Here is a 23,394-nt window from a genome sequence, read left to right as displayed (position 1 = left end):
TTCAGTAAGTAAAGTTGTTGATCTCCCAGCAGCTCTGAATGTACGGGTATATCCTTATTCAGTCCTGTACAAAATCACCCATGAAATGCAACCACAATGATCCCATGGTGAACGGGTAAAGGGTCCAAATGTGACAGCAAAATCAAAAGTGATTATGGAAAACATAAAGTGATACCATGGGATATTAAAACAATAGTGTAAAAACACAATATTGATTGTGTATTGTAGGAATATCAAAGGAATCGTAGGAGATAAAACTACTACAGAGTGCAAAAAGGTTCCCTTAAACTCACTAAATGTACGATATTCGCACTATAACTTCCTAAAGCTGTACTGTATTATATGGTTATACTGGTTGACCTTTGACCCCTCTGATTGCATCTACGTGTCTTAGGATGTAATGCTGAATACTCAAATATTATGACCAAAATATGAATCAACATGAGGATGTACATGTCTGCATATGAACAAAGATAATATGGTTTATTTTGGAGTATGTTTCAACACAATGTACTGTATTTTACTGGTCTGCTCTGCTTACACTGTGTGCAGAGACATAGATTACCAGTTGCTGTCTCAGAATAAGATTTGTCTGTATTAAAGTGGAGTCAGTTTAACTAAATTGAGGAAGATGTTTTTTTCAAAAGGATATTTGGTTGCAGACAGGCATCTCTGGAGTTACAGATTTGGTTGTTGAATTGTTAACATACTCTCACAATAACTTGCAATCAGTCTGTACAGGTCTGGCCAATGATGCAGTATCATGATAGGATTTCTGTAATATTCCTATAGGGACTTCCAGTTAACTTCTCTGTTATCAATTATATTTCTTTGATGTTACTGTGGTGATTTTGTGTCTTTCTAAGCTGATAAACATCTTCAGTTTTACAATTTTATTGTTTGTTTCTCTGGTTCTCACAGCAAGTTTTTACTTATTTTGTCTTGTATGGTGTCATTATGCAACACCTATTCACCATTATTTTTTTTTATAGTTGGATAGGAAACAACAACACTCACCCCCTTGCATTAACAGCTCACACCAAACAGAAATCTGATCTGCTGCCTTGATTCTGAAGTCATTAGAAGGATTAAAAAACAAAAGGTGCTTAAATATTTGGCCTCCCAGTTACATTCATCACATTATGGTCAAATTAATTATTATGCATAAACTTGAATAAAAAAAGCAATAAAAACAAATGAATAAACTCCTATGGGGCCTATGCATTCAATTACAACGAGTTAAGGCCTTTAATCCATTCATGGTTAATAAAGACACTAAGCGTCTCTGAGCATTGCATCGCGTGTTTGTTTTTGTAAAAATATACATTTTTTTTTCAATAATTCACTCTGGCTAATGTTCCAGATTTTCTATGAAATATGGGAATCTTTAGTGGTTGGTCTGCCGTGCTAATTGGTACAACCGCCTCAGGCGAGCTCACATCTAACAAACCGAGCATCGTTCACAGGGCTGCGTCTCTCTTGGTATGAGAACACTGTAAAAATAGAAACATGACAAATAAAAGCTTAATTAGACCGGAAGGCTTACATGTTACTGGTGGTATGGATATATGCTAGTCACATTAAAAAAATATATATTAGAAATACCACAAAAATTGAGCAAAATGTTATAATGCAGGGTGGGGGAAACGGTTGTGGACGTCTTGATTTTATAGAGCGGCCCATTGCCTTAAATAGGCTATAGGTTGTCAATGTAGCCTCATAATAATCTGTCATATGCCTACATGTGTACATTTAATAAAGAGTAATAGTGTGAATAGAACAAAAACGAGACGTTTATTTGTTTATAATTTGTGTATAACCTACTGCAATAAAACACATGTAACATAACGGGGGAGAGTGATGCGTGCATGATGGAACAGCGGAACGCGCACACGCACGCGCCCACAAACCACTTCCCTGTTCAAATCCACAATCCTTTTTTTTTTTTTTTTTTTTTTACCTCATCAAGGGGAATGGGCGGACTTAAAAAAACATCGTCAATAATCGTCATTATTTTTGCCCAATTCATTTAAGATGCGTGTTAATTGTAATGCACAGTAAATCTTCTCTGCAGATGAACAGAAGACTCCCATTCAGTAAAAGATGTGCGGCATTAAGTAAGGATTAAAAGTGGGGCAGGCAGGGCGACTGTGCACCATATTGTAGCCTACATCTGCCTTTAAATCCACAATAAATTAATACAAGCACTGGTGGGTTTGTAACAGGATTGGCTGGAATATGTTGGCACATGGTTAAATACCGATTTGTGATTTTCTTTTTTAATTATTATTATTGTCTCACTTTTAAATGTAAAAAAACAATGTGAACAATTTGGAGTGAGGCCGTAAAGACAGCAGTAGCAGAAGCCTAGTTAAAGATACTTTTTGTTTTAACAAAGCAATCACATGATTAAACAGTTAAATCAAATTATATTTTGGAAAATTTTGATAAGAAATGAAGCCGGTGCTTTGGTGATTCAGGCTGGCTCCAGTGCGTTTTGAGAAAAGGTGGTGATGCATTTCAATATGGTAATCACTCACCCGGGGCAGGTTTCATTTATTGACAGATTTGATGTTAAATGTCTCAAGCTCACTTAGTGTTGTAGCTCTTAATTTATTATGTTTGGAGCTCTCTCTCTCTCTCTCTCTCCCTCCCTCTCCCTCTCTCTCTCCCTCTTTCTCCCTTCTTTGACCCTTCGAGGTCACACAAGCAATTCTTTTTTTAAACGCATGATTAATTTCTCAGTAGGGCGACGGGCTAATGCATTATGAAAAAAAAAGAATATAGTGAAATGTATTCCAAAGGGGCTAATAGCGCTATTGTATTCCAATAAGCCTTTTCTCCTGCTTCACATGGTTTAGACATGCTCCGCTTTTGATAACATGTCAGAGGCATCGTTCTCAGGCAGAGAGAACGTTGTGCATCATTACGCTCTTTCCAAAAGAATGTTTCATTATTGTCGTTTAAAGACACGGGGAATTACATTTCATAAGAGGTGTCAGTGTAGCCATGCGCCTAGTTCATTAGCTTTTTATTATTACAATGGAACATTGCTGATACAGAGTCTCAACGTTTCCCTGCAAACAAATAAATAAAACAGATACACCAACAGTATTTTACACATATAGCCTACAGCATAGCTCTAGAGCAAATTTCCAAATATGCTTAAAAACTTCTTTTTTTTTAAATCGGCTAAAGGTCGAACTTTACTAACCCTTAAGTTAACCTTTACTGATAACGTTGAAAATATAAACACTAAGAAAGTCATATAGGCTATAAACTCAACACTAAAGTTTGTATAAGATATTAGGCCAACATTATTTAAATATTTGCCGACAGGGATTTTTCGTTCAGAAAATGATTAGCTTTTAAAATACTCTACCTGCCTTTTATACCCTATGATGCCCTCTCATCTCTCTATTGTGACGTCACCCGATTCAATCGCTGCGGCCCGTGCTTGGCTCGCGGCCCCCTTCTTGTCCCGTCGCAGCTTGGTCCCGTGGCGTCCGTCCGCGAGACAAAAGCACGCGCGGTGACAACCTAAATTGGTTTGAAAAGGAGCAGATGGGGCTCATGCGCTCTGCTGTGCCGCTTATACGCGCGCGCACACACACAGACACACACACACACACGAGCTTCACGCACACACGAGCTTCACGCACACACGCACGGATTTAAGACTGAGCCTATAGAGTGACCCTGTCATGTTTATCAAGATGCTATTGAGAAAAGATTGGGCGGGCATACATTACAGCCAGTCTCAACATCCAACAGCCTTTTAACCAGATTGAGAATTAATTAGACACATAGAATTTTTTAAACCATTAGACAAAACAAGTTGGATCAAATAGCCTTCTTTTTTCTTAGGTCTCACTGTTTTTGTGACTTTAGGCTAGCTATTTTTTACAAATATTTAGAAAATATATTTAGAAAACATTTAGAAAATGAAAACAAAGTATGGTAAGGATGCAGCTTTGACTGCAGCTCTGTGAAGAAATCCTTACATTTTTATGAAGTGATATCTGAAATACACTTAACATTAGCTGTACCAGCTGCTATGTTGCATCTCTGCTTGTTTTCCGCCCCATGGCAATTGTCTATTTCACCTTTTAATCTGAATGCATACAGACAAAGCCTATATATTCCTCAATAACAACAATATGCATCATGCAAACACAAGAGCACAGATAGCCCACACCTGTGTAATGTGTGACATGCATCCGTTTATGAAACTGGCATTCTATTTTGATCAGCAATTGCAGGCGTCAAGCGTTTTTGTTTTAGTCTTTTTTACATCCCAGATATAAAACATGGGCCACAGAAGAATTTGTCCTAAAAACAACTTCATTAAGCTGTTTTAATTAACGAGGACAATCAGTATTTGGTACAACACTTCCCTGCATCCCCATGCAGAGTTAAATGAGGTGTAGTTAGGTAATTCCTCAGGCCCTCTGAGGGAATATAGAGCCGGACCCCCCATTTGGTTAAATCAAATAATCTTACACTGCAATTTGTGAGGGCCCTCTTCAGGTGAATTGTCACTGCCTTTTATAGCACTAATCGCTAACTGGGAGCTCCTCTGACCCTAAATTACAACAGATAATATAGGCTACATGCTTCCTTCTGCCTTCTATCTCCTGTGGGATCAACCTGCACAGGCATACAGAGTCTTATTTCAAAAAGCCTTCTCAGCGTTGAATGTGAGAATCCGCTGTATACTGACAGACAATATTCAGATCCCCTGACTGGCTGCCTCTCTGCCTGCTGCCTCAGCCTTTACTTTCTCTTTCTTCGGCCCCATGATCAGGCTACACTGTGTCTGTGTTTAAAAGCCACATCTCCGATGCCAAGCTCTTCTGCTGGTTGGGTCTGCTTGCCAGCAGTTTGTTGGTAATTAATTTGCATCCCAGGGGTTGTGTATCAAAAGTCACACTCCTTGCTTGTTTATTCTAGGGTTTTCCCAAACTATTGAATGTCAACGAACCCCCTCCAAGCATGTGCAGTGGACCAGCAGACACCCATCTGATGGCGACAGCTTGTACTGTAGTTATGACTGGTTGTAGAGCTGTGCACAGTGAATTTAAAATTAATATTCATTAAGTCACTAATACAGTGAGTACAGTGGCTACACTTATGCTAATCTTAAATGTTGTGTTGGTCTGCTGTGTTGTCGTTATAGTGAAGGGGACTAGGCTATTTGTTTCATCCTCTGAGACTTCACGGGGGCACATTTCCCACACGCGCGAAAGTGTATGCGTATAGTTCAGGCTCGTGCGTCTCGCCGTACGTGCTGTTAGTTTGACTTTTCCAGCGTTTGAGTGGCAGTTAGCAAGACGTCGTTTTGTGTGTGTGTGGGGCAGGACAGCTGATGGTGGGCTGAAGTGTGTGCTAAACGCCAATGTGTGTGAGGTGTGTGTGTGTGTCCTGGATGGTGGGCTGAGCTCGCGCTACACGCCAATCAAACAGAGGCAGGTGCGTGGTCCAGAGAGAGAGAGAGAGAGAGAGAGAGAGAGAGAGAGAGAGAGAGAGAGAGAGAGAGAGAGAGAGAGAGAGAGAGAGAGAGGGATTAGGACTGCGCGTGGTGAAAAGCGAATAAAGCCGGCGCGAGCGTCGCAGTTTACTCACATCTCACGAGCAGCTCACTCGACAGTTGAGACGAAGGCGGGTACCGATTCCGTGTGTTTCCCGGACATAACTCAGTAAAATCTGTCCGTTTGCTTGCTAAAACATGAGTTTTTTAAAGCTGTGTAGGATACATCGATTTGTCTCGTGACGGGGATATTTTTGGACTTTTTGGGAGTATTCTTGGGAGTCAGAGGTAAGCACTGCTCTGCTTCTCCTGTAAAGTTAGCTGTTGGTAAGAAATGTACCGAAACTGTGTGGGACAAAAAAAAAAGAGAGCTTCAAAAATGATTAAAAGAAGAAAATGCTTGAGTAGATGTGTGTGTGAATTTTTTCACATTCCGTTGCATTAACCATAGTTTAAAATGACTGTGGGCCAGTGACCGTATTCTATTATTATAATTAATGTTTTTTTATTGGTATCATCGCATTTCTGTTACTAAATAAACAAACCTCTGCCTTTAATATTGTTCCACGGATAGACTAGCGTTCTACTATAATAAAGGCCTAACGGTACAAATTTGGGCATAACTGACATTATGCAAATTAAAATATTTCCATAGCCTATATTGTGTAATTTGACGCCAAAACTCTGAACTCTTGAGTTCGTGTTAATTGTTTAATTGCTTTATTGGTTCTTGCGACAACAGTTTGTTGTTCGGCCCACGTAATTCCACAATATTAGTTCATATTGCGCTGTAATAAATTGTTCCCATTCAAAACGACACCTGTTTAATATAGCCCAAACACTTTTTTCTGTATTCTGTACAGAAAGAAAAGTGTTTATTCTGTATTATATTTTGCTATTATAGAAATGTTTTCTTGAATGCCATGTGCAAATAATTGGTCATAAATGTATTAGCAATTTTTGCTAATACATTTGTTAAAACAAGAATTTTCTGAAATTATTGAAAAAAAGCAATTTCAGTTTTTTTCTGTAGTTGTTTGTGTTTTTTTTGTTCTTAAATCATATCATAAATGTGATACACAAACAAAAAAATTGTGTGCTGTAAGATAAGAATTTCAAAAAAAATTAATTCAAGAAGTTGTGAACTGACATTGAATACTAAAGCCTATTTCCAATGCTAAGCAGATTTTTCATATGAAGTTAAAAATTGTGCTTTGTATTCCTACATTTAAAACATTACAGTAGGCTCTAATTTGTTCAAATAATAGCATTATAAATGTTTATGTCACCCAGCACATGAGGATTTCCAGCCTTCTCTTCACAGTAAATTCCCTGCTATTTCAAATATATCTAAATATACAGGAAGACTTTTAAAGGTGAAGGAATATTTGGATTTAACAGTGTGCAGCTAAATGTGTCACCAAATCAAAGGGCCACAGCCAACTTTGATATAGGAAAATGAGGTTGACATAATAGTTTAACAATACTGTAGTCTGACTGTAGTCTGAAAAAAATTCCACCTAAACATGCCTTAAAATTCTGTCTGTATGTTGTGTGTGCATGTGTGTTTTTTTTATCTAACACTGAGATGAACTATTTAGGTTACACCATTGTCTGTATATAAAGGATATTTATGTTTGATATTCATGTCAAAACCCAACATTTAAACATTAATTTGTGCCAATGTGTTTGTGTGGGAACATGGATAATATTGTACTTTCATTGTAAACGTTAGAAGAGAGTGTTATCCTCTTTCATAGTTTGTTCACCGGCCAACTTTTGTTGAAAACAGACGCAGGTAGACACACTCACTTTAAAACTATAAATTGAGAGTTGTAAAATGCTACAGAGGCTATACTTTGTGGACAAAAACATTTAATAAATAAAGTTTTTTTTTTTTATAAATGCAGAGGTACTACATGAAAAATAACTGTTGCATTTGTATTTGCTGTCAACCAAACACTTCACTTAGTCTCAGAGAAATTTTAATTCAATATCCCAATTCACTTTATAATTTATTTATGCACTCAATAATTTTATAAGAATAGTTGTAGATGACAAATCAATTTTCTTTATTATTTTTGAAGTGATGTTGAAGTAGGATATTTAAAGAAATTAGCCTGTTCCTAAAGAAAGAAAAGATAAAACAGTTTGGTTTTTGTCTATAAAATTGTGTAACAGATATACATTTAATTTAAATGCATTACATTTAAAATACTATTACATTTGTCAATATGTAAACATTTTTACAAATTCCACACATCAAAGTATTTCTGGGCACACCTACATGTATATCATAAGTAATTAACTAGCTATTTCATATTTTGTGTATTACAGGAAGACAGGACGTGTGTAAACAAGAGGAATTTTTTTATGGTAAAATAAATCAACTCATGGATCTTTATTTCTTCCTTTCTTTTCATGCAGGTCTTTCTACCAACAGTTTTCCTCCAAGTATGGACAAGACCCATCTTTCGAGCCCTAATGATATCATAATGACGAGCTCAACAGGCCCCTACCAGCAGGAACCACTGACACCACCCAGACCCGCCCATCTCCACTCCTCATCCTCTTCCTTATCCTCCCCCTCTCCGTCCTCGTCCTCTTCACCCATGAAGCCAAACCAGGTCGGCCAGGTCATCCTATACGGCGTTCCCATAGTATCGCTGGTCATTGATCACAATGAGAGACTTTGCCTGGCACAGATTTCCAACACGCTCCTCAAGAACTACAGTTATAATGAGATTCATAATCGCCGCGTGGCACTGGGCATCACCTGTGTCCAGTGCACTCCGGTTCAGTTGGAGATTCTTCGCCGGGCCGGTGCCATGCCCATCTCGTCACGCCGTTGTGGCATGATCACCAAGCGCGAAGCCGAGCGCCTCTGCAAGTCCTTCCTGGGAGAGAACGCACCGCCGAAACTGCCAGATAACTTTGCCTTTGATGTGACACACGAGTGCGCCTGGGGTTGCCGTGGTAACTTCATCCCGGCACGCTACAACAGCTCCAGGGCCAAATGCATCAAGTGCACCTTGTGCAACATGTACTTCTCCCCAAACAAGTTCATTTTCCATTCCCACCGCACACCAGACGCCAAGTACACCCAGCCCGACGCCGCCAACTTTAACTCCTGGCGACGGCACCTCAAACTCTCTGACAAACACCCAGCTGATGAGATGGTCTTCGCATGGGAAGACGTCAAAGCTATGTTCAATGGAGGTAGCCGGAAGAGAGCGCTGCCCTCCTCCGCCCATTGTTCCTCCATCGGTTCTATGAAGACTCTCCCAGGTTCGGTGCCTCACATGATGGGTGACTTGGGTGCTCAGAAAAGAGCCCGCTTTGAAGATGAGGATGATCTGGATGGAGGCAGTCTGTCTCCCCGTAAGACACCACGTAGCTACCCTGTCATCCCTGTCCCAAGCAAAGGCTTTGGCATGCTGCAGAAGTTCCCTCCCACGTCGCTCTTTCCCTCGCCTTACCCCTTCCCAGCATTCGGCCTCTGCCAGCAGAAAAAAGATGACAGTGATGTTTCCGGTGGGCAGAAAGGAGCAGGGTTGTCAGGTCTTTTATGGCCTGGCCGCAAAGACACTTTTTATCCTCCTTTCTGCATGTTTTGGCCACCAAGAGCGGCAGGAGGAATCCCTGTCCCCACCTACCTCCAGCCTCAGCCCAGCGCCCTCTCCTCTCTGGCAGACAACCCTTCTCTCAGGCAGGCCTTTTTGGATCTCTCAGAACCCAGCGAGTCTGTAGCTGTAACCAGCAACGAAAGTAGCGTCAGCGCGACCATGGCCCCCGGCAGCGCGACAACCACACCCAGATCATCCGGGCTGTTTGACCCAGAATGCACCACAGTAACACCTGACCTTCGCCCTGTGACGTCAGAGGGCTGGCTCAAACTCCTGGACACCCCAACCTTCCAAGCCAGGAAGCCGAGCTACGGCTCAGCCTTCCGACCTGTGATCAAGGATGCCGAGAGCATGGCCAAGCTCCACAGCAACGGCGGAGCAGTCGCTGGGGCAACAGACGAGGACTTTGGGATCGTGGTCGCCCGGTCAGATCGCCAACAGCGGCTGTCGCCCAGCAGCAGCTGTAGTTACGGGAGTGAAAGTGGAGGCGATGGAGAGGTGGAGGGAGTGGAGAGTGAGGAGGAGGGCGAGGTGGATGTGGAGTCGTCGAAGCAGGAGGACGAGGAGGAGGAGGGGAGCTTCACAAACAGGCCGCCACAGACTCAAAGCAACCTGTTTCTCCCTGCGTTGAGCGACGGTCATGGAGAGGAGAGGGGGAAGGAGAGAGGGAGTGGCGCTGTGTATACCAGCACCTCCCCTCCCTCCTCCTCGGACCCCATCCAGCGGGAGTCCCCCAGCCTGCCTGCCTCCCCTACTGCCAGCCTGCCTCTCTCCAGCTCCACCCCGCCTCACCGAGATGACCCAGCTTACAAAAACGTAAATATCCCCCCAGGCCACTTTAGCTAATTATTATTTAAATGGTGCTGCAGTCAGGCAGTGATACGATCTGCATAAGCAGATTGATAGGCTGGTTTCTCCCTGTAGAAATTGAAACAGTCACCCCACTCTGATCCTGGCTAATAGGCCCAGGTGTGGATTGTTTAATGGCCACGGTGTGTTTGTTCTCCCTCTGTCACCCCAGCCTGTTAGGGCAACTCTAATCTTTAACCTGTCGACTCCCACATTAACCAGGCCTCTGAGAGAAAGAGAGGAGGAGGAGGAGCATTTTAAACCAGAGCAGAGTTGAATCATCCATTGAGTAACATGCTGCAAATACATCTGACTGATATTAGAGATGGAGAGGAAAGAAAGTCTTTAACCATATACGCTAAATTGGATCGTTACAGATGAATGTTACCATTGGCTGATAAAAAGCAGAGCGCCAACCAGGGAGATTTGCCCAGTAATGACTTAGATTTTACACAAACAAAATCAATATTGATTGATATAAACAATAACCATCACATCAAAGAATCAAAATTAGAAAGCTTTTACTCTGCCTTCATAAGACTTATGTCCTGCTCTGTTGTAATTTAACTATACGATGCATAACAAGTATATGAAATTCTAACAGTCTATATATTTTTTTCAGGTTCACAAAAATAGAGACGAAGGACTACCTGTGTACGCAACCAAAGACAACTCCAGCATTTCTGGTGAGCACAGATATTTAAATCTTGTTTTTCTTCAATCTGTTTTTAAACCTTTTCTGTTCATATGTTCTGATACACAGGTAAAAAAAAAAGAGTATATAATGGTAGAATACACAATAAACACAAGATCAAAAATTGTTCTTGGAAGCATAGTTTTACATGATAATGCTGCTCGCAAGTATAATGAAAATATCAGTTGTGTGCCATTCCTTTTTTTTTTTTTACTGTAAAATATCGCTCTCTTAAAAGTTCAAAGACATCATACACTATTAAGCATTTGCAAAACCAAAATGCAGTTTCTCTTTCATATATAATCTACAAAAAACACTTTGCTCGCACGGCTGTTTGCATGGGTTGCTTGACACTACATCTTTCACCCTTAAGTTGTTTTACAATGCGTTGGTTTCATCAAACGTTTGAACAGGTTTTTACACTGTTTCATCAAATAGACAATACACAATCTATTTCAGCAAACTGTTACACACTATCTGTTTCATCAGACGTCTGAGTCAGTTGTATTATAGCATCTTTGTTTCATTTAGTGTCTGAGTGAGTGGTTTTATAGTGCCTCTGTGTCCCTGCGAGGCTCATATTCCTGTGACGTTTCATTTGCTCCTCTCATCTCCCACTCTGACCCTTTCGCTGAAGAAAATGTTGTGTGTGTGTTTTGTGGTGGTGTGCTCTCATGGCCCACATACACACAAAGGACACACACCATGCGCACACTTAGTTATCTCCATGTGTCCGGATAACCAGCTCAACCAATGGGCCTTACTGAAACTCTCTTCCTGTCTCTCTCTGTCTCATTTTCTCTCAGATGAAAACAAAGAGCAGAATAGTTTCTTCGTACCAGACAGTGAAACGTCAGCGCCCGACTACTGGAGGGAAAGCTCAGGTAGGAATACTTGTGTGTTTTTTGTTTTTGCAGAGCAGCTGGATATGGTAAAAAAACAAACTTCAATCAAAGAAGAAAATAGTATTGACATGTTAGGTACTCCTAAAAGTCTAATTATTAGGATGGCAAGGTTAATTTAAATTCTGCATTTGGCTTTACTCTAGTGTAATTTGAATCTCACATCGCATAGCAACTCTGAGGTCTTTATGAAGCCTCAGATTGAATCATGATCAAACATTTACCTCAGAAAATAAAAAAAATAAAAAAATGAATATTTGCAAGGGCAGCTTGAGACTGTACAGTTAGCAAATTAGAACTACAATCTCGAATAACTTATCTACAAAGCAGAAATATAATTACTTGCAGTCTGACATAAAAAAAATCAATTTTGATTGTTTTAGATAGATTGATTTGTATTATATAATGGCATCAAAAGCTAAAGCCCTGTTTTAATTCAGCACACACCATGTGGATGAATATGCACTGTGTAAAAACATATGACTTCATGTACATAAGTTCAAATGTCCACTTATTACACAAATGAGTCTCAGAATACTGAATAGTAAAGCAGTGAGAGAAAGCTATTCAGTCTTCATCCACCTCAATCTCCTCCTCCTCTCAGACATGAGCTAGGGATTCATATAAATACACAGAGATGAAACAGCAGTGGAAAGCTGCTTCTGCCGCCGCTCTGCCACGGCTGCTCTCTTTAGCGGCATTGTTGCCAGGGCTGTTGCTCTTAGGGGGGCTGTTATAGTTCAACAAGAAAACATCAGCTCAGAGATAAGCAGCCGCGCTGGCAATCTCCATCCTAGACCCATATTGCCGCCGACATAATTGCCTTTTTTCCCTTCTCCCTTTTTTCCCTTTTCAGCGCAAAAAAACCCTTTCCCGTTTGAAAAAGATCACAGCTTATTGCCTTTTTATATCTGTCAGGAAGACATTAAAAGTGCTTTATGACATCTGTGCCAACATTTATATCTGCCCCCCCACCGACCCCCACCCCCACTCCCTCGAACCCTACACACACACATACACCGTAATGATCTCTGCACATAATGTATAATGTATTTCGAAAAATTACACGAAACAAATTAAATGAGACCACCTTTCCCCTGATTGCCAAATGTCTCCCTGGGCGGTGGGAAGCTCTACGTGATTAGAAGGCCTGATTCCTTCGAGTCGTCCCCCCCCCCCCTCCACTGTCTTTAAACTCTCCCTCTGTTTCTAGGGAGAAAAAATAATCTAATTTTCCATTTATGTAATGCAAACCGCCTTGGCTTTGACTATTCACGGTTAATTGACTGTCAAACGAGGTTGTTATCCTCGGGCTCTGTCTGCAAATTTGCTTGTCAAATGAGACAGAGAGAGGAGAGGAAAGGAGAGAGAGGAGAGAGAGAAGAGGAGAGCTCTCGCTACTCTAAATGAGAGAGAGAAGCATGGGGAGTCTTAAGGAGCCAGGATATGAAATGACTGGAGGGGAATATACATATCGAGTTTGCTGGATCGCTTCATTTAAGGTGCACAATGCCTCATTGTCACTATTCAGATGCAAACATACACGCAGAACAATATAGAAACTTTCAAACTGGTACATTTGAAAACCGCATGTGATGAAGATGTTTGTTTGAAAAAAAAAGGCAAATGGAGGATGGAGATGTTTTAAAGCAACAAGTAGGTTGCTTCCAGCAGTAACAAAGAGTACACAGACAAAATATACATCATAACAAAATGCTGCATAACTATAAATATACTGTTTTACATTATTTTACGGTTACTCTATCCTCATGTAGTTTTCATAGCCACTGGTATTGGTCAAAACAATTCCCCTGCCAAAAAATAACAGTTTGGAAGCACAGCACCTACACTTCAGTTTTAAGAGCTACAAAATCGATTTCATTTCTGAACGCAAGCAGTGTTCTTTTGTTGTCTTAATAGAAAGCAATAGTATCTGACAGCAAGAAGAGATTGAACACGTCAGGGAGAGGGAGTGCAGGAAAGGTCTCCATCTACAGTGCCGTCCAAATTGTTACCACTATCTTACACTGACATCTAGAGGCCAGCGAGTGAATTACAGTTCTCCACTGAAGACTGGCGGGGAGAGGATGAGGCGATGCAGAATGGTTTACACTGCAAAAAGAAAGACTGATGGGAAATCGGTCCATGACACGATAATATGTGACTCAGATATGATCTGATTTTGTGGTAGAATAGGATTGGAACTCTCCGGGCCAAATACAACTTATATACTGTGTCTGAAAATGAATATGGCATATGTGGAACAGAAATTAAGTCTTCTTGTGTTTTCAGGTGATCGAAGCCAAGGTGCTGCCTCTCCGGTGCCGCTAAAGAAGGACGTTGAGAACATGGAGAAAGGTAAAGATTGTTAATTTGAGGAACACAGCTTGTTGCTCTTGGGGGAAATTGTTGGGTCTTTGTAAATTATACAGTGTGATCTAGACTTACTCTATCTCTAAAGTGTCCTGTGATAACTCCTGTTATGATTTGACTCTATAAATTGAATTGAATTGAATTGAATTGAATTAAATTGAATTGATATGTAGGTAAACATCCCCACTCTTCTGGTCGCTAGATTGACCATACAAATATATATAGAGAGGATCTATTTTACTGAAATGATTTCTAACAGACAATTCCCTTTTCTCTTTGTACCTCTCGTACTTTCATTTCTCCTCCTGCCTGCTCCTGCAGAGGAGCTCCAGAAGGTTCTGCTGGAGCAGATTGACTTCAGGAGGAGACTGGAGCAAGAGTTTCACGCTCTGAAGGGCACCTCACCATTTCCTGTCTTCCGTAAGTCATTTCTTTTCACTCAACTCGCTTTTCTTTTTCATACTCTGAAGGGCAACTTCTCCTTCTCTTGTCTTTCTGAAGTTCTTTACCATTTTGTCTCCCCGCCCCCCTTACTTTTCTCTTCCCCCTGTTTGACTCCTTCATCAGCTGTATTATTAAAACTGTACTTGATCAGTTACTCAAATGATAATACTGCTCAGTCTAATCATAGATTCTTGCGCTAATTTCAGATAATTTCCAAGACCAGATGAAACGAGAGCTCGCCTACAGAGAAGAGATGGTCCAACAATTACAGATGGTAAGATTACCAATGATACAATCAGTGCTGAACACTGATGGAAAATAAATATCATTGCTACGGCAAATAAAACACCCTTTTATAGATACGTGAATTTAAAAAAAGGCCTCACTGTTCGCTTTGAAAACCAATCTTCATAATGATTTTCAGAAGGAATATAATTAAGACTAATTATGAAGCACAGGAAAATATAGTTACACAGTTTGATCAGGAAAAGACAAAATCAAAAAAGCATTAGGAGATGTGATGATAACAGCCCAATTAACACTTCAACTACGGTAGACTGTAGATATACATATGAAATCCTAACCCATGTCTTAAACTAAAACAGAAATGAATCGAAGAATAAATAAAGCCACCAGGAGTCAACCAGACACTTCTCCTATTGCTTATTTGTCCATCAAACGACAGAGGCAATCATCTAGTTTGTCTTTCATGGGTGAGAAGTTCCTCTGCAGCCGTCTGAGTGTTTCCGTCCACATCAATCACCGGAGCAGCTGGTAGACAGGCTGACAGACGGTGTTTGTCTTTGCTTTCTGACACATGCAACAACCGTACACGCTCGTGTGCACATGATCACAAACCCCGCACGTCCACCGAAACACACAAAAGAGCACGCTGCATTCATGTAACCACGTAAGCAGACGTCTAAACAGGCACACAAGCTCATTTAGAAGCGTAAAAAATGCAACAACAAAAAAATATTCAAAATTGACTAATGTGTCTAGAACCAGCAGATGGATCTGTCTGAGAGTAATGACACATTAATTTCACTCAGACATTCATATGTCAACTACATTTTAGATTCATGTTGCTGCATTATATTTTAGAATTTTGATTGAATTTGAATATCACACCCAAATTTTACACCTCTGATTTACAGTAACTTGTTTATTTTCACAAATAGGCAAATGTGTGTGTTTTTTTAACAAAATATTGTTATTAGCCCTCACATAATGCCTTATTTTAAAACTAAAAAGCCATTTCTCATGGAATCTCATTTGTCTGTTGTTTCTTTCAGATTCCCTACGCAAACATCCTCAGAAAAGAAAAGATCAGCTCTCATCTCAACAAGTAACCATAAGGTGACTGTTTTTTTTTTCAATTATTTGATAATGCAGCATATTAATAGAACAATATCAACATGGTAGATGTCAGATAAGGATATAAACATTTAATTATTTACAACACAAAGCAGCAAGATTAGGTTCAGCAAAGTTGAATTGCCTTTGAAATATTCTAATAGTTTATTGGAAGCCAGACTACATTTAGCCTGGATTTGAGAGTTTGCAGCCAGACCAGGCTGTAATCATGCAAATTAAACTGTTTTTATTTGAATTAATGGAAAATAGTGAAATTCCTTTTCAGTGTTTAAGTTGCTTGACAATAGGCCATCCTGGTCCAGTAAACTTCAGCCATCTGATAGCTACAGTGTAAAGCATTTTCAATTTCACTTCACAGTGGCACACTAGCTAACCCTTAAGGCGCTAACACACCATCCCGATTATCGGCCGTCGGACAGTCTGGCGAGGTCAGTGACTGGAGTCTGTTTGGTGTGTTCCGTGCCGTTGTCCGTCGGCCTTCATTTGGGCTGATTTGACTTGTTGAATCGGAAGGCGGGCAGACGGACTCAATTCTGATAGGTGGAGTGCTAACCCGGAAATGACGAGCGGGACGAGCGGGACTAACGGCTCTCAAAATCTGACGAAAATCTTTTAAACTGACCTTTGTCGATCTGAAATGAAGACAGATTCAGCAACTGCACGGCCTATTTCTCGCTTAAAATGTTTTCAGAAACACGTTTCGGTGAACTATTTTAGTACAATATGAGATCGTATTTCGAACAAGCCGCCATTATGGTCTGGTTTTGAAATTCGGAAGAAGCCAGACCCATGTTACGTGTTCGTTCAATCAGCTGACGGTTTTCTTTTTTTGGGGCGACAATACAGATTAGCGCCGCCTGCTGTTATGGAGACGTATTACAGCCCACGCAAACGCAGAACATACAGTCAGTCAACTGCCTTTTCTGCTGAAAGTCGGCTGTCGGGTTGGTGTGTCAGAGCCTTTAACACCTGCCTCTGGCCCCATTTTAACAGTCTATAAGTGTCTTTGAAAAACACTCAACCAGAACATGACGCTAATTTGGGGATTTTATTTCATTATTGTCTTCACAGGCTGAGTCAAGAAAATCCCATGTGAGAGGAAGAAGCTGCCTGGATTTCTGTAAATTTACCAAGAAGAAAAAAAAAACATGAAAACCGACAGAGAAATATAGGAGAGAGACATGAACAGAAAGAAATATGACACTATAGTATATAAATATGTTTTTCTTGGACAGTGTTTTGTTTCTGATTCTGTACTACAACCTCTGTTAATAGCCCTGCACTTAAACTCTGTCTTACAAAAACACATTTGGACCAGTTTGTCTGTGGGGTGGCACACTGGTAAAAGTTTCATCCCTGTCTCCTTTTCCCTGGGTTCACTTTATTTCCCAAACGGTCTGAACTGAAATGGGCACAAACTGACGACATCAGGGGAAACAGAATGACTCCTGCTCTTTCCTCATTGCTGCACTGGCAGTCAGACTCAAAGCTTTACCCAACCAGGACCAAAGCAACCACAACCTTTCTCGTCTTTTGTGAATTTTAGGGCTGTTAAAGACCACCAGAAAGGCAGTTGGAGACTTTGTCAAAAAAAAAAAAAAAAAAAACTGAAATGTTACGAGCTCTTTAAAGATGAAGAGCAAGAAGAAAGAGTCATATATACAGTAAGAATGGGTGTTATTGTCCATGACTCTGACTGCTGCTGGCCCAACTGTACATACACCAGATTGTGGATGAGGATGGACTTCACACTAAGATTGTTGCTGTTGTTGTTATTATTGATGTTGCCATGGTATCACCAAATGGGGACCCTAAAGAGAAACAAACTTTATGTATTGGCAACATTTGATCATAAAGGGATTCTCCTCATTGTGTCCAGTTGTGTTTAAATGACCAAAACAAATAATTATTTCCACTGATTATCAACATGGTCAATCATCATGTTATATGACCCAAACTTGAATATGCCAGATGAAGAACAAAATAAAGGGGGGGAATGAATGTAGTATTGGTGTTTTGGATGCAATGAGACCATTATTAATAGAGGGTGGTATCGCAAAAAGGTTCACGCTTTAAGCAAACTGTACACTGCCATTGGCAGAACAGTTTGTACTCATAGTTTTAGTATTTGGGAGTGATTTCTGAGTGTATAAAAAATAATTAAGTATTATGTTCAATGCAGATGTTGCTGCACTGATTATACATTGTTCACCTTTTATTCATACAGGAAGAGTTACCTCAAAACAACATCCTGTGTCCTGTAGTTAAGAAGCAGTGTTCTTCTGTTAATTATAGCAAACATCTGGAGAATCCTTCGCTCAAAGGCACCCTGAAAGTATTGTTAACCCTTTGCCCAAATTTTCTAACCATCAACCCACAGGCTTTACCTCCAGCCAGAAGGGAAGGTAATATTGCCATCATCGGCTAAATGTGTGGGGTGTGATCAGATGGGGAATCAACAAAGGCCAATTCTGTTTACTTGTTTGCCAAACAAATGAGTGTCCAGGCAACGAGGAGCAAAAGACTGAAGTTTGTCAGTGTTGTATATCTACCTGTAAATTATTTTTGCCTGACTGTATAAACTGTCATAGTGAGAATACTGAATCTCACAGTCAGTCTATCTATATGTTTGTTTGTTTGTTTATTTATTTGAGTATCAGGGTCTAAGACCCTGATTGTGAAAATATTATTTATTATAATGTTGAAGAAAAAGAAAGCAACATGATGATGATGATGATGATGATGATGATGATGATGATGATGGTGCAGTCAAGTGTATGTCAGAGAGAATAAAAATGAGAACTCACTCATCTTGTTTATAAAATGAAATGAATGAATGGATAAAGTTGTCATTCACTGAGAGCAATGTTATCATTATAAACTGTTAATGCAGATGTATTTACATATGTTCTTGTAGTTTCTCTACTACTTATGTGTAAATTAAAAGTCTATACAATAACCAGAATGTGGTTTGATGATTAGGCCTATTTGCTGTTTATGGAGTTAAAATCCTTTTAGCTTCATGCTAATAAGTCGGATTAGAAGGTGAACCCTTAGCAACTTCAGAAAAGAAATACATATGATATAAGATACATAGATTGGTAAAATCATACAGGTACAGTACATACAAACGAAATAAAGGAACAGGAGAGACAGTCAGTATACAGTGTAAGATAATGTGAAAATATTATGAAAGCTTTAGATAATGTTTTTTTTAGTGCTTTGTTAGTTGATGTTCAAAAGAAAACAATAATTTTTTTTTTAAATGAATTTAAATTTAATTGAATTTAAAATGTATTCATTATTTCCTTTTTTATAATCTTATTTTTCAAAACAGCCTTTTTTTATTTTTTAAGGGAAGGTAATTAGAAAGGGAAAATGTGACACATAATGTCCAAATATGACCTGATTCTCGCACAAATACACTCTTTAAATAAATACATCAAAATAAAAGCTCCCTTGTTTAGTTCATGCGCTTTCACCGTGGATGTGTGGCTTCCACGACTCCACTTTGAAATTAACGCAATGTCGTCATTTACCTCTTGTTGCACGACCTCCGCTGCCTGATTACGGCATCTACATTTTGTGGGAGTGGTGCTGCTGGACGAAGAAGAAGAAGTTGCCAGCATGGCGTTTACACTGTACTCTCTCATCCAGACTGCCATTCTATGCACTAATGCAATCGCTGTGTTGCATGAAGAAAGGTTTCTAAGCAAGTGTAAGTACTCTGCCATGTTTTATACAACGTACAGCATACATTTAATTGAAATAACCGTGTGTACCATGCTAAAAGAAGCTAGCTAACGTTACTTGTGTAACGTTACTAACGTACACTATTAGCTGCCTGTGTAACTTACTAACGTTATACTGACACATGTTGAGATTTCCAGGGAGAACATTAAGGTTTGTTCATTAAAGAGAAATGTCCATGTGTGGAGTAAGATGATTTTTCTATGTAAAAAATGTAAAGGGGAAAACTGGCTGTTAAAATAACATACATTACATTTGCTGTCATTCTTTCTTTTCTCCTCTAACCAATTGCTGCCTCCTCTTGTTTGCTTTGTCCTTACTATATTTTGCCCCCTTTCCTCCGTTCTACATGCACCTCCTTCATCTGTCTCCAGTCGGCTGGGGTGTTGACCATGGAGTTGGAGGTTTTGGGGATGATCCAGGAATCAAAGCCCAGATTCTCACCCTCATTCGCTCGGTCCGGACTGTCATGAGAGGTTGGGAAAACTAGTTTACCTATTTCCCTTAGAAGAAAACTAAATAAAACGGATTCAAGTAAATGTTGAGTGAATGTCATATTTGGTAGGACTGGGTGTCCTTTGAAATGTTCAGACACTGATTTCAATGAATGCCTGATTTCCTTGTACATATACCATAACGGTATACTTTTTCAATTCCTCACAGTGGGTAAACAAGGTTTTCTTTAAAGGTCCCATGACATGGTGCTCTTTGGATGCTTTTATATAGGCCTTAGTGGTGCCCTAATACTTTTTCAGAAGTCTCTTTCCCGAAATTCAGCCTTAGTGCAGAATTACAAACACTAGAGCCAATCCCACAATGAGCTTCCTTAGTATGTGCCATTTCTGTGTCTGTAGCTATTGAGGAGGAGAGGGGGGGAAGGTGGAGGGTGGGGGTGTGGCCTTGACCAACTGCCACTTTGCTCGTTTGAAAGCCATGATGTCTCTCTCTCATGGGTGGGCCAAATTCTCTGGGCGGGCAAAGCAGAGAAAGGGGAGGTAACCTTGCTCCTTATGACCTCATAAGGATAAGATTCCAGATCGGCCCATCTGAGCTTTTATTTTCTCAAAGGCAGAGCAGGATACCCAGGGCTCGGTTTACACCTAACGCCATTTCTAGCCACTGGGGGACCATAGGCAGGCCGGGGGAACGCATATTAATATTAAAAAACCTCACATAGTGACATTTTCATGCCATGGGACCTTTTAAAACCTTTTTCCATTTAACAAAATAAACCACAGTTCTCACATAGGTCAGTGTTTTGATTTTGTTTTCAAGAACTTTCATAAATAGAAGCGGTATAAAATCTGCTAAATTATTGTTTAAAATCAGGAAGTATCTAATCATAAAATTTGTAAACTTAACCAAACTTTCGGTACTTGACAGTTTTTGATACATTTCACCCAGTACTCAAAAAGTACTACAGAAGTTTGATAGGCAGCCCTAATACTTAAGAGGTAGAGGATTTTGCTAACTTTTTGTTTGTTTTGTTTTCACAGTGCCTTTGATAATAGTGAATTCGGCCTGCATCGTCCTGTTGTTACTGTTTGGTTGACAGCGGGGACACCCGAGTGCCAGTGTGAAAAAATGAAGCCAGAGGACTAGACCTGGAACAACCACAGGAAAAACCACAAACACACCCAGTAATATTCGTCATTCAGAGACTTCTGCCTTTGCCAGTCATCAGCAGGGTGGAGATGTCTGGCATGGAAAGAGAGAAACTTAAAAATAAACATGCAGGTGCTCGCATCCAAAGAGAAGGAGAGTTGACCCAATGCTCGGTTCAAAGTATGGCTGGTGTGGACTTAACACCAGGACTAACACTAACCTAACCTGCGTAAAACTACACTTGATGGTGATTCTGTCATCATCCAAAAGCGTTGTGCTGTGCTTGCGTTTTTGTCCTCGTTTTCACACATTGAGACACAAGGATTTGATGATATGTGTCAGTATTATCGCGTTACAAATGAGAAACTTGTTAAAGAAGTGTTGTCAGCAGTAGGGCTGGACAATATGGAAGTATTTATTACATGTTTATTACATTATTACATTTCTATCAAGGGGTATAGCTACCTTTTTTATATATACATTTGGGAGTTTCCTAAACCAGGTAAAAAAAAAAAATAAACAATGTTTTTTTTTTTTTCTTCAAGGCTGTTAATTTGTATTTCAGACTTCAGTGTGATTGTGTATTGTTTTTTAGGGAAGGGAAATGACATTTACGGAAAATGTAATCAAATTGTTAAATTTAACGAATTGTGAAAAAGTCCAGTTCCATAACTGCAGTTTAATATGATGAACAATGTCTTCTGTACCAAAACAGCTAAATTGCTAAAATTCTTCACTTTAAACTGGTCAGTTGAACATTATTTTAAGCCGTATAAACCTGGGATTGGGTCAGATGTGTGTAATCTAGACTTTAAGCAATACTGCTAAACGGCTCAAAACAATGCACCTTTTTACCATTTACACATCAATACCCTCTCAATGCCACAAACATCACTGTAATGGTATTGGGATGGTTTGTTGTCTTGAAATAAATGTATTAGTCAATAATATTCTTTGTATTGTCTCTTTTACAAATGTTGATTTTTATATATATATATATATAAACTTTTATATGATACTGCAATATGCCTCCACTTTTGCTTTTTATGTAAATATTCACATATTTCTCTTGACTCCATGTTCATCCATCTATCTCTGCTCCACTACATTAATAATCCCCATATGTTGTGAATTATCACCATTTTCTCCCCCCGCTAAGCTCCACAAACATTTTTATTACCACTACTGTAGTTTTGCTTCTAAATATGTGAGTGGGGAAAGGGGATCTGCTGGAATTAGAAGCATATGTTTATCAGGGGGATTTGCACTGTAAAGCCACTTTGATCTGTGATTAGTCCGAGTTTAGCTGTGGGTTCACAGTAAACTCTGTAAGCGATCACACATATGTGCACTTCACAGGTCAGGGTGTGTGGTGTATGGCTTCTGATTGATAAATCATTAGAATGCGTTTTGACCGGTTACTTTTTAAGGGACTTAAAGATGTACAATTTTTCATTTGTTTAAGTTTAACAAGTTTTAATTCCAAAAAGCCAAGTTCAACATTTGAAAACTAGATATCCATTCTATTTTTTAACATAGCTGTGATGGAATAAATCTTCAATTTAAAGGAAAAAATAAATAAACTAATGGTTTGAGACTTTACACCCTAAAAGCATGTCCATCAGAACAAATTCCAAATAAATATTGAAATGAAAAATGAATGAACATTTTCAGTGCATTTTAATGTTATTTACTAACACACAATTGTGGATAGAGACAAAGATAAGTGCCTGTTATGACGGCTGTTTTAGTTTCCGTAACCAGCAAAGTTGCAGGTTTGTTCACAACAACAGCAAGGACCAACGAAAACACCAAAAGAGAGAAACCCAAAAAATAAAAGAGGTTGGTAAAAGAAAAAAAAAACAGAAATGAAATCCAAAACATCACATTAAAGCAATAGTGTTTTAATCAGAAGGGAATTAAAAAATTGTACTTATTTAGATAGTTGTCTGAACAAAGACATTTATAGTTTGAGATTAATTTTCCAACATCATGTTTTTTGTTTTGTTTTTTTACAGTCGATGAGCTGCAAAATATTTGTGCCAAAACCAAAACTGAAAACTAAAAAACAACATTGGGAAACTGTTATTCACTTGAGGTTGCCTATGTTGAAAGAGGATTTGATCAGTGTTGTCTGGCATCCTGCAGAGAGAAGGTTTTTATCATTTTGATAATACCTCCCCTCATATTAAATCTATCTGAATGCCCTGAAAGACCCACTAATGCGATACATCTGTTGGTTGT

The 23,394-nt window shown here is 39.5% G+C and overlaps 2 protein-coding genes across 2 annotated transcripts; both read left to right on the top strand.

The window, feature by feature from the left end:
- Positions 1-5,630: 5,630 nt before the first annotated feature.
- skor2 (SKI family transcriptional corepressor 2) lies at positions 5,631-16,942 on the top strand. Its single transcript, XM_028602062.1, has 9 exons — positions 5,631-5,818; positions 7,958-9,972; positions 10,628-10,691; positions 11,506-11,583; positions 13,894-13,959; positions 14,296-14,394; positions 14,625-14,692; positions 15,714-15,777; positions 16,867-16,942. Exons 2-8 carry the CDS (start codon positions 7,987-7,989, stop codon positions 15,768-15,770), a joined length of 2,418 nt encoding a protein of 805 aa, XP_028457863.1. The 5' UTR covers positions 5,631-5,818; positions 7,958-7,986; the 3' UTR covers positions 15,771-15,777; positions 16,867-16,942.
- Positions 16,943-19,311: 2,369 nt separating this feature from the next.
- Positions 19,312-22,100, top strand: ier3ip1 (immediate early response 3 interacting protein 1). The gene is made up of 3 exons (XM_028602010.1): positions 19,312-19,513; positions 19,920-20,021; positions 21,042-22,100. Exons 1-3 carry the CDS (start codon positions 19,423-19,425, stop codon positions 21,095-21,097), a joined length of 249 nt encoding a protein of 82 aa, XP_028457811.1. The 5' UTR covers positions 19,312-19,422; the 3' UTR covers positions 21,098-22,100.
- Positions 22,101-23,394: the final 1,294 nt, after the last annotated feature.

The sequence above is a fragment of the Perca flavescens genome, chromosome 16 (genome assembly GCF_004354835.1).
Source record: "Perca flavescens isolate YP-PL-M2 chromosome 16, PFLA_1.0, whole genome shotgun sequence".
NCBI classification, from domain to species: Eukaryota; Metazoa; Chordata; class Actinopteri; order Perciformes; family Percidae; genus Perca; species Perca flavescens.
Note: the sequence above shows the minus strand (reverse complement) of the source record. Positions and strands in the feature narration are given on the sequence as shown.

What these genes read in the sequence shown, in the direction of transcription:
- skor2 (XM_028602062.1), top strand. Translation starts at nt 7,987, where the DNA reads ATGGACAAGACCCATCTTTCGAGCCCTAATGATATCATAATGACGAGC. An exon ending in CGTTGAGAACATGGAGAAAG is followed by an intron (nt 13,960 to 14,295) that starts GTAAAGATTGTT and finishes CTGCTCCTGCAG; the next exon opens with AGGAGCTCCAGAAGGTTCTG. An exon ending in CTCACCATTTCCTGTCTTCC is followed by an intron (nt 14,395 to 14,624) that starts GTAAGTCATTTC and finishes CGCTAATTTCAG; the next exon opens with ATAATTTCCAAGACCAGATG.
- ier3ip1 (XM_028602010.1), top strand. Translation starts at nt 19,423, where the DNA reads ATGGCGTTTACACTGTACTCTCTCATCCAGACTGCCATTCTATGCACT. An exon ending in AGAAAGGTTTCTAAGCAAGT is followed by an intron (nt 19,514 to 19,919) that starts GTAAGTACTCTG and finishes ATCTGTCTCCAG; the next exon opens with TCGGCTGGGGTGTTGACCAT. An exon ending in GGTCCGGACTGTCATGAGAG is followed by an intron (nt 20,022 to 21,041) that starts GTTGGGAAAACT and finishes TTGTTTTCACAG; the next exon opens with TGCCTTTGATAATAGTGAAT.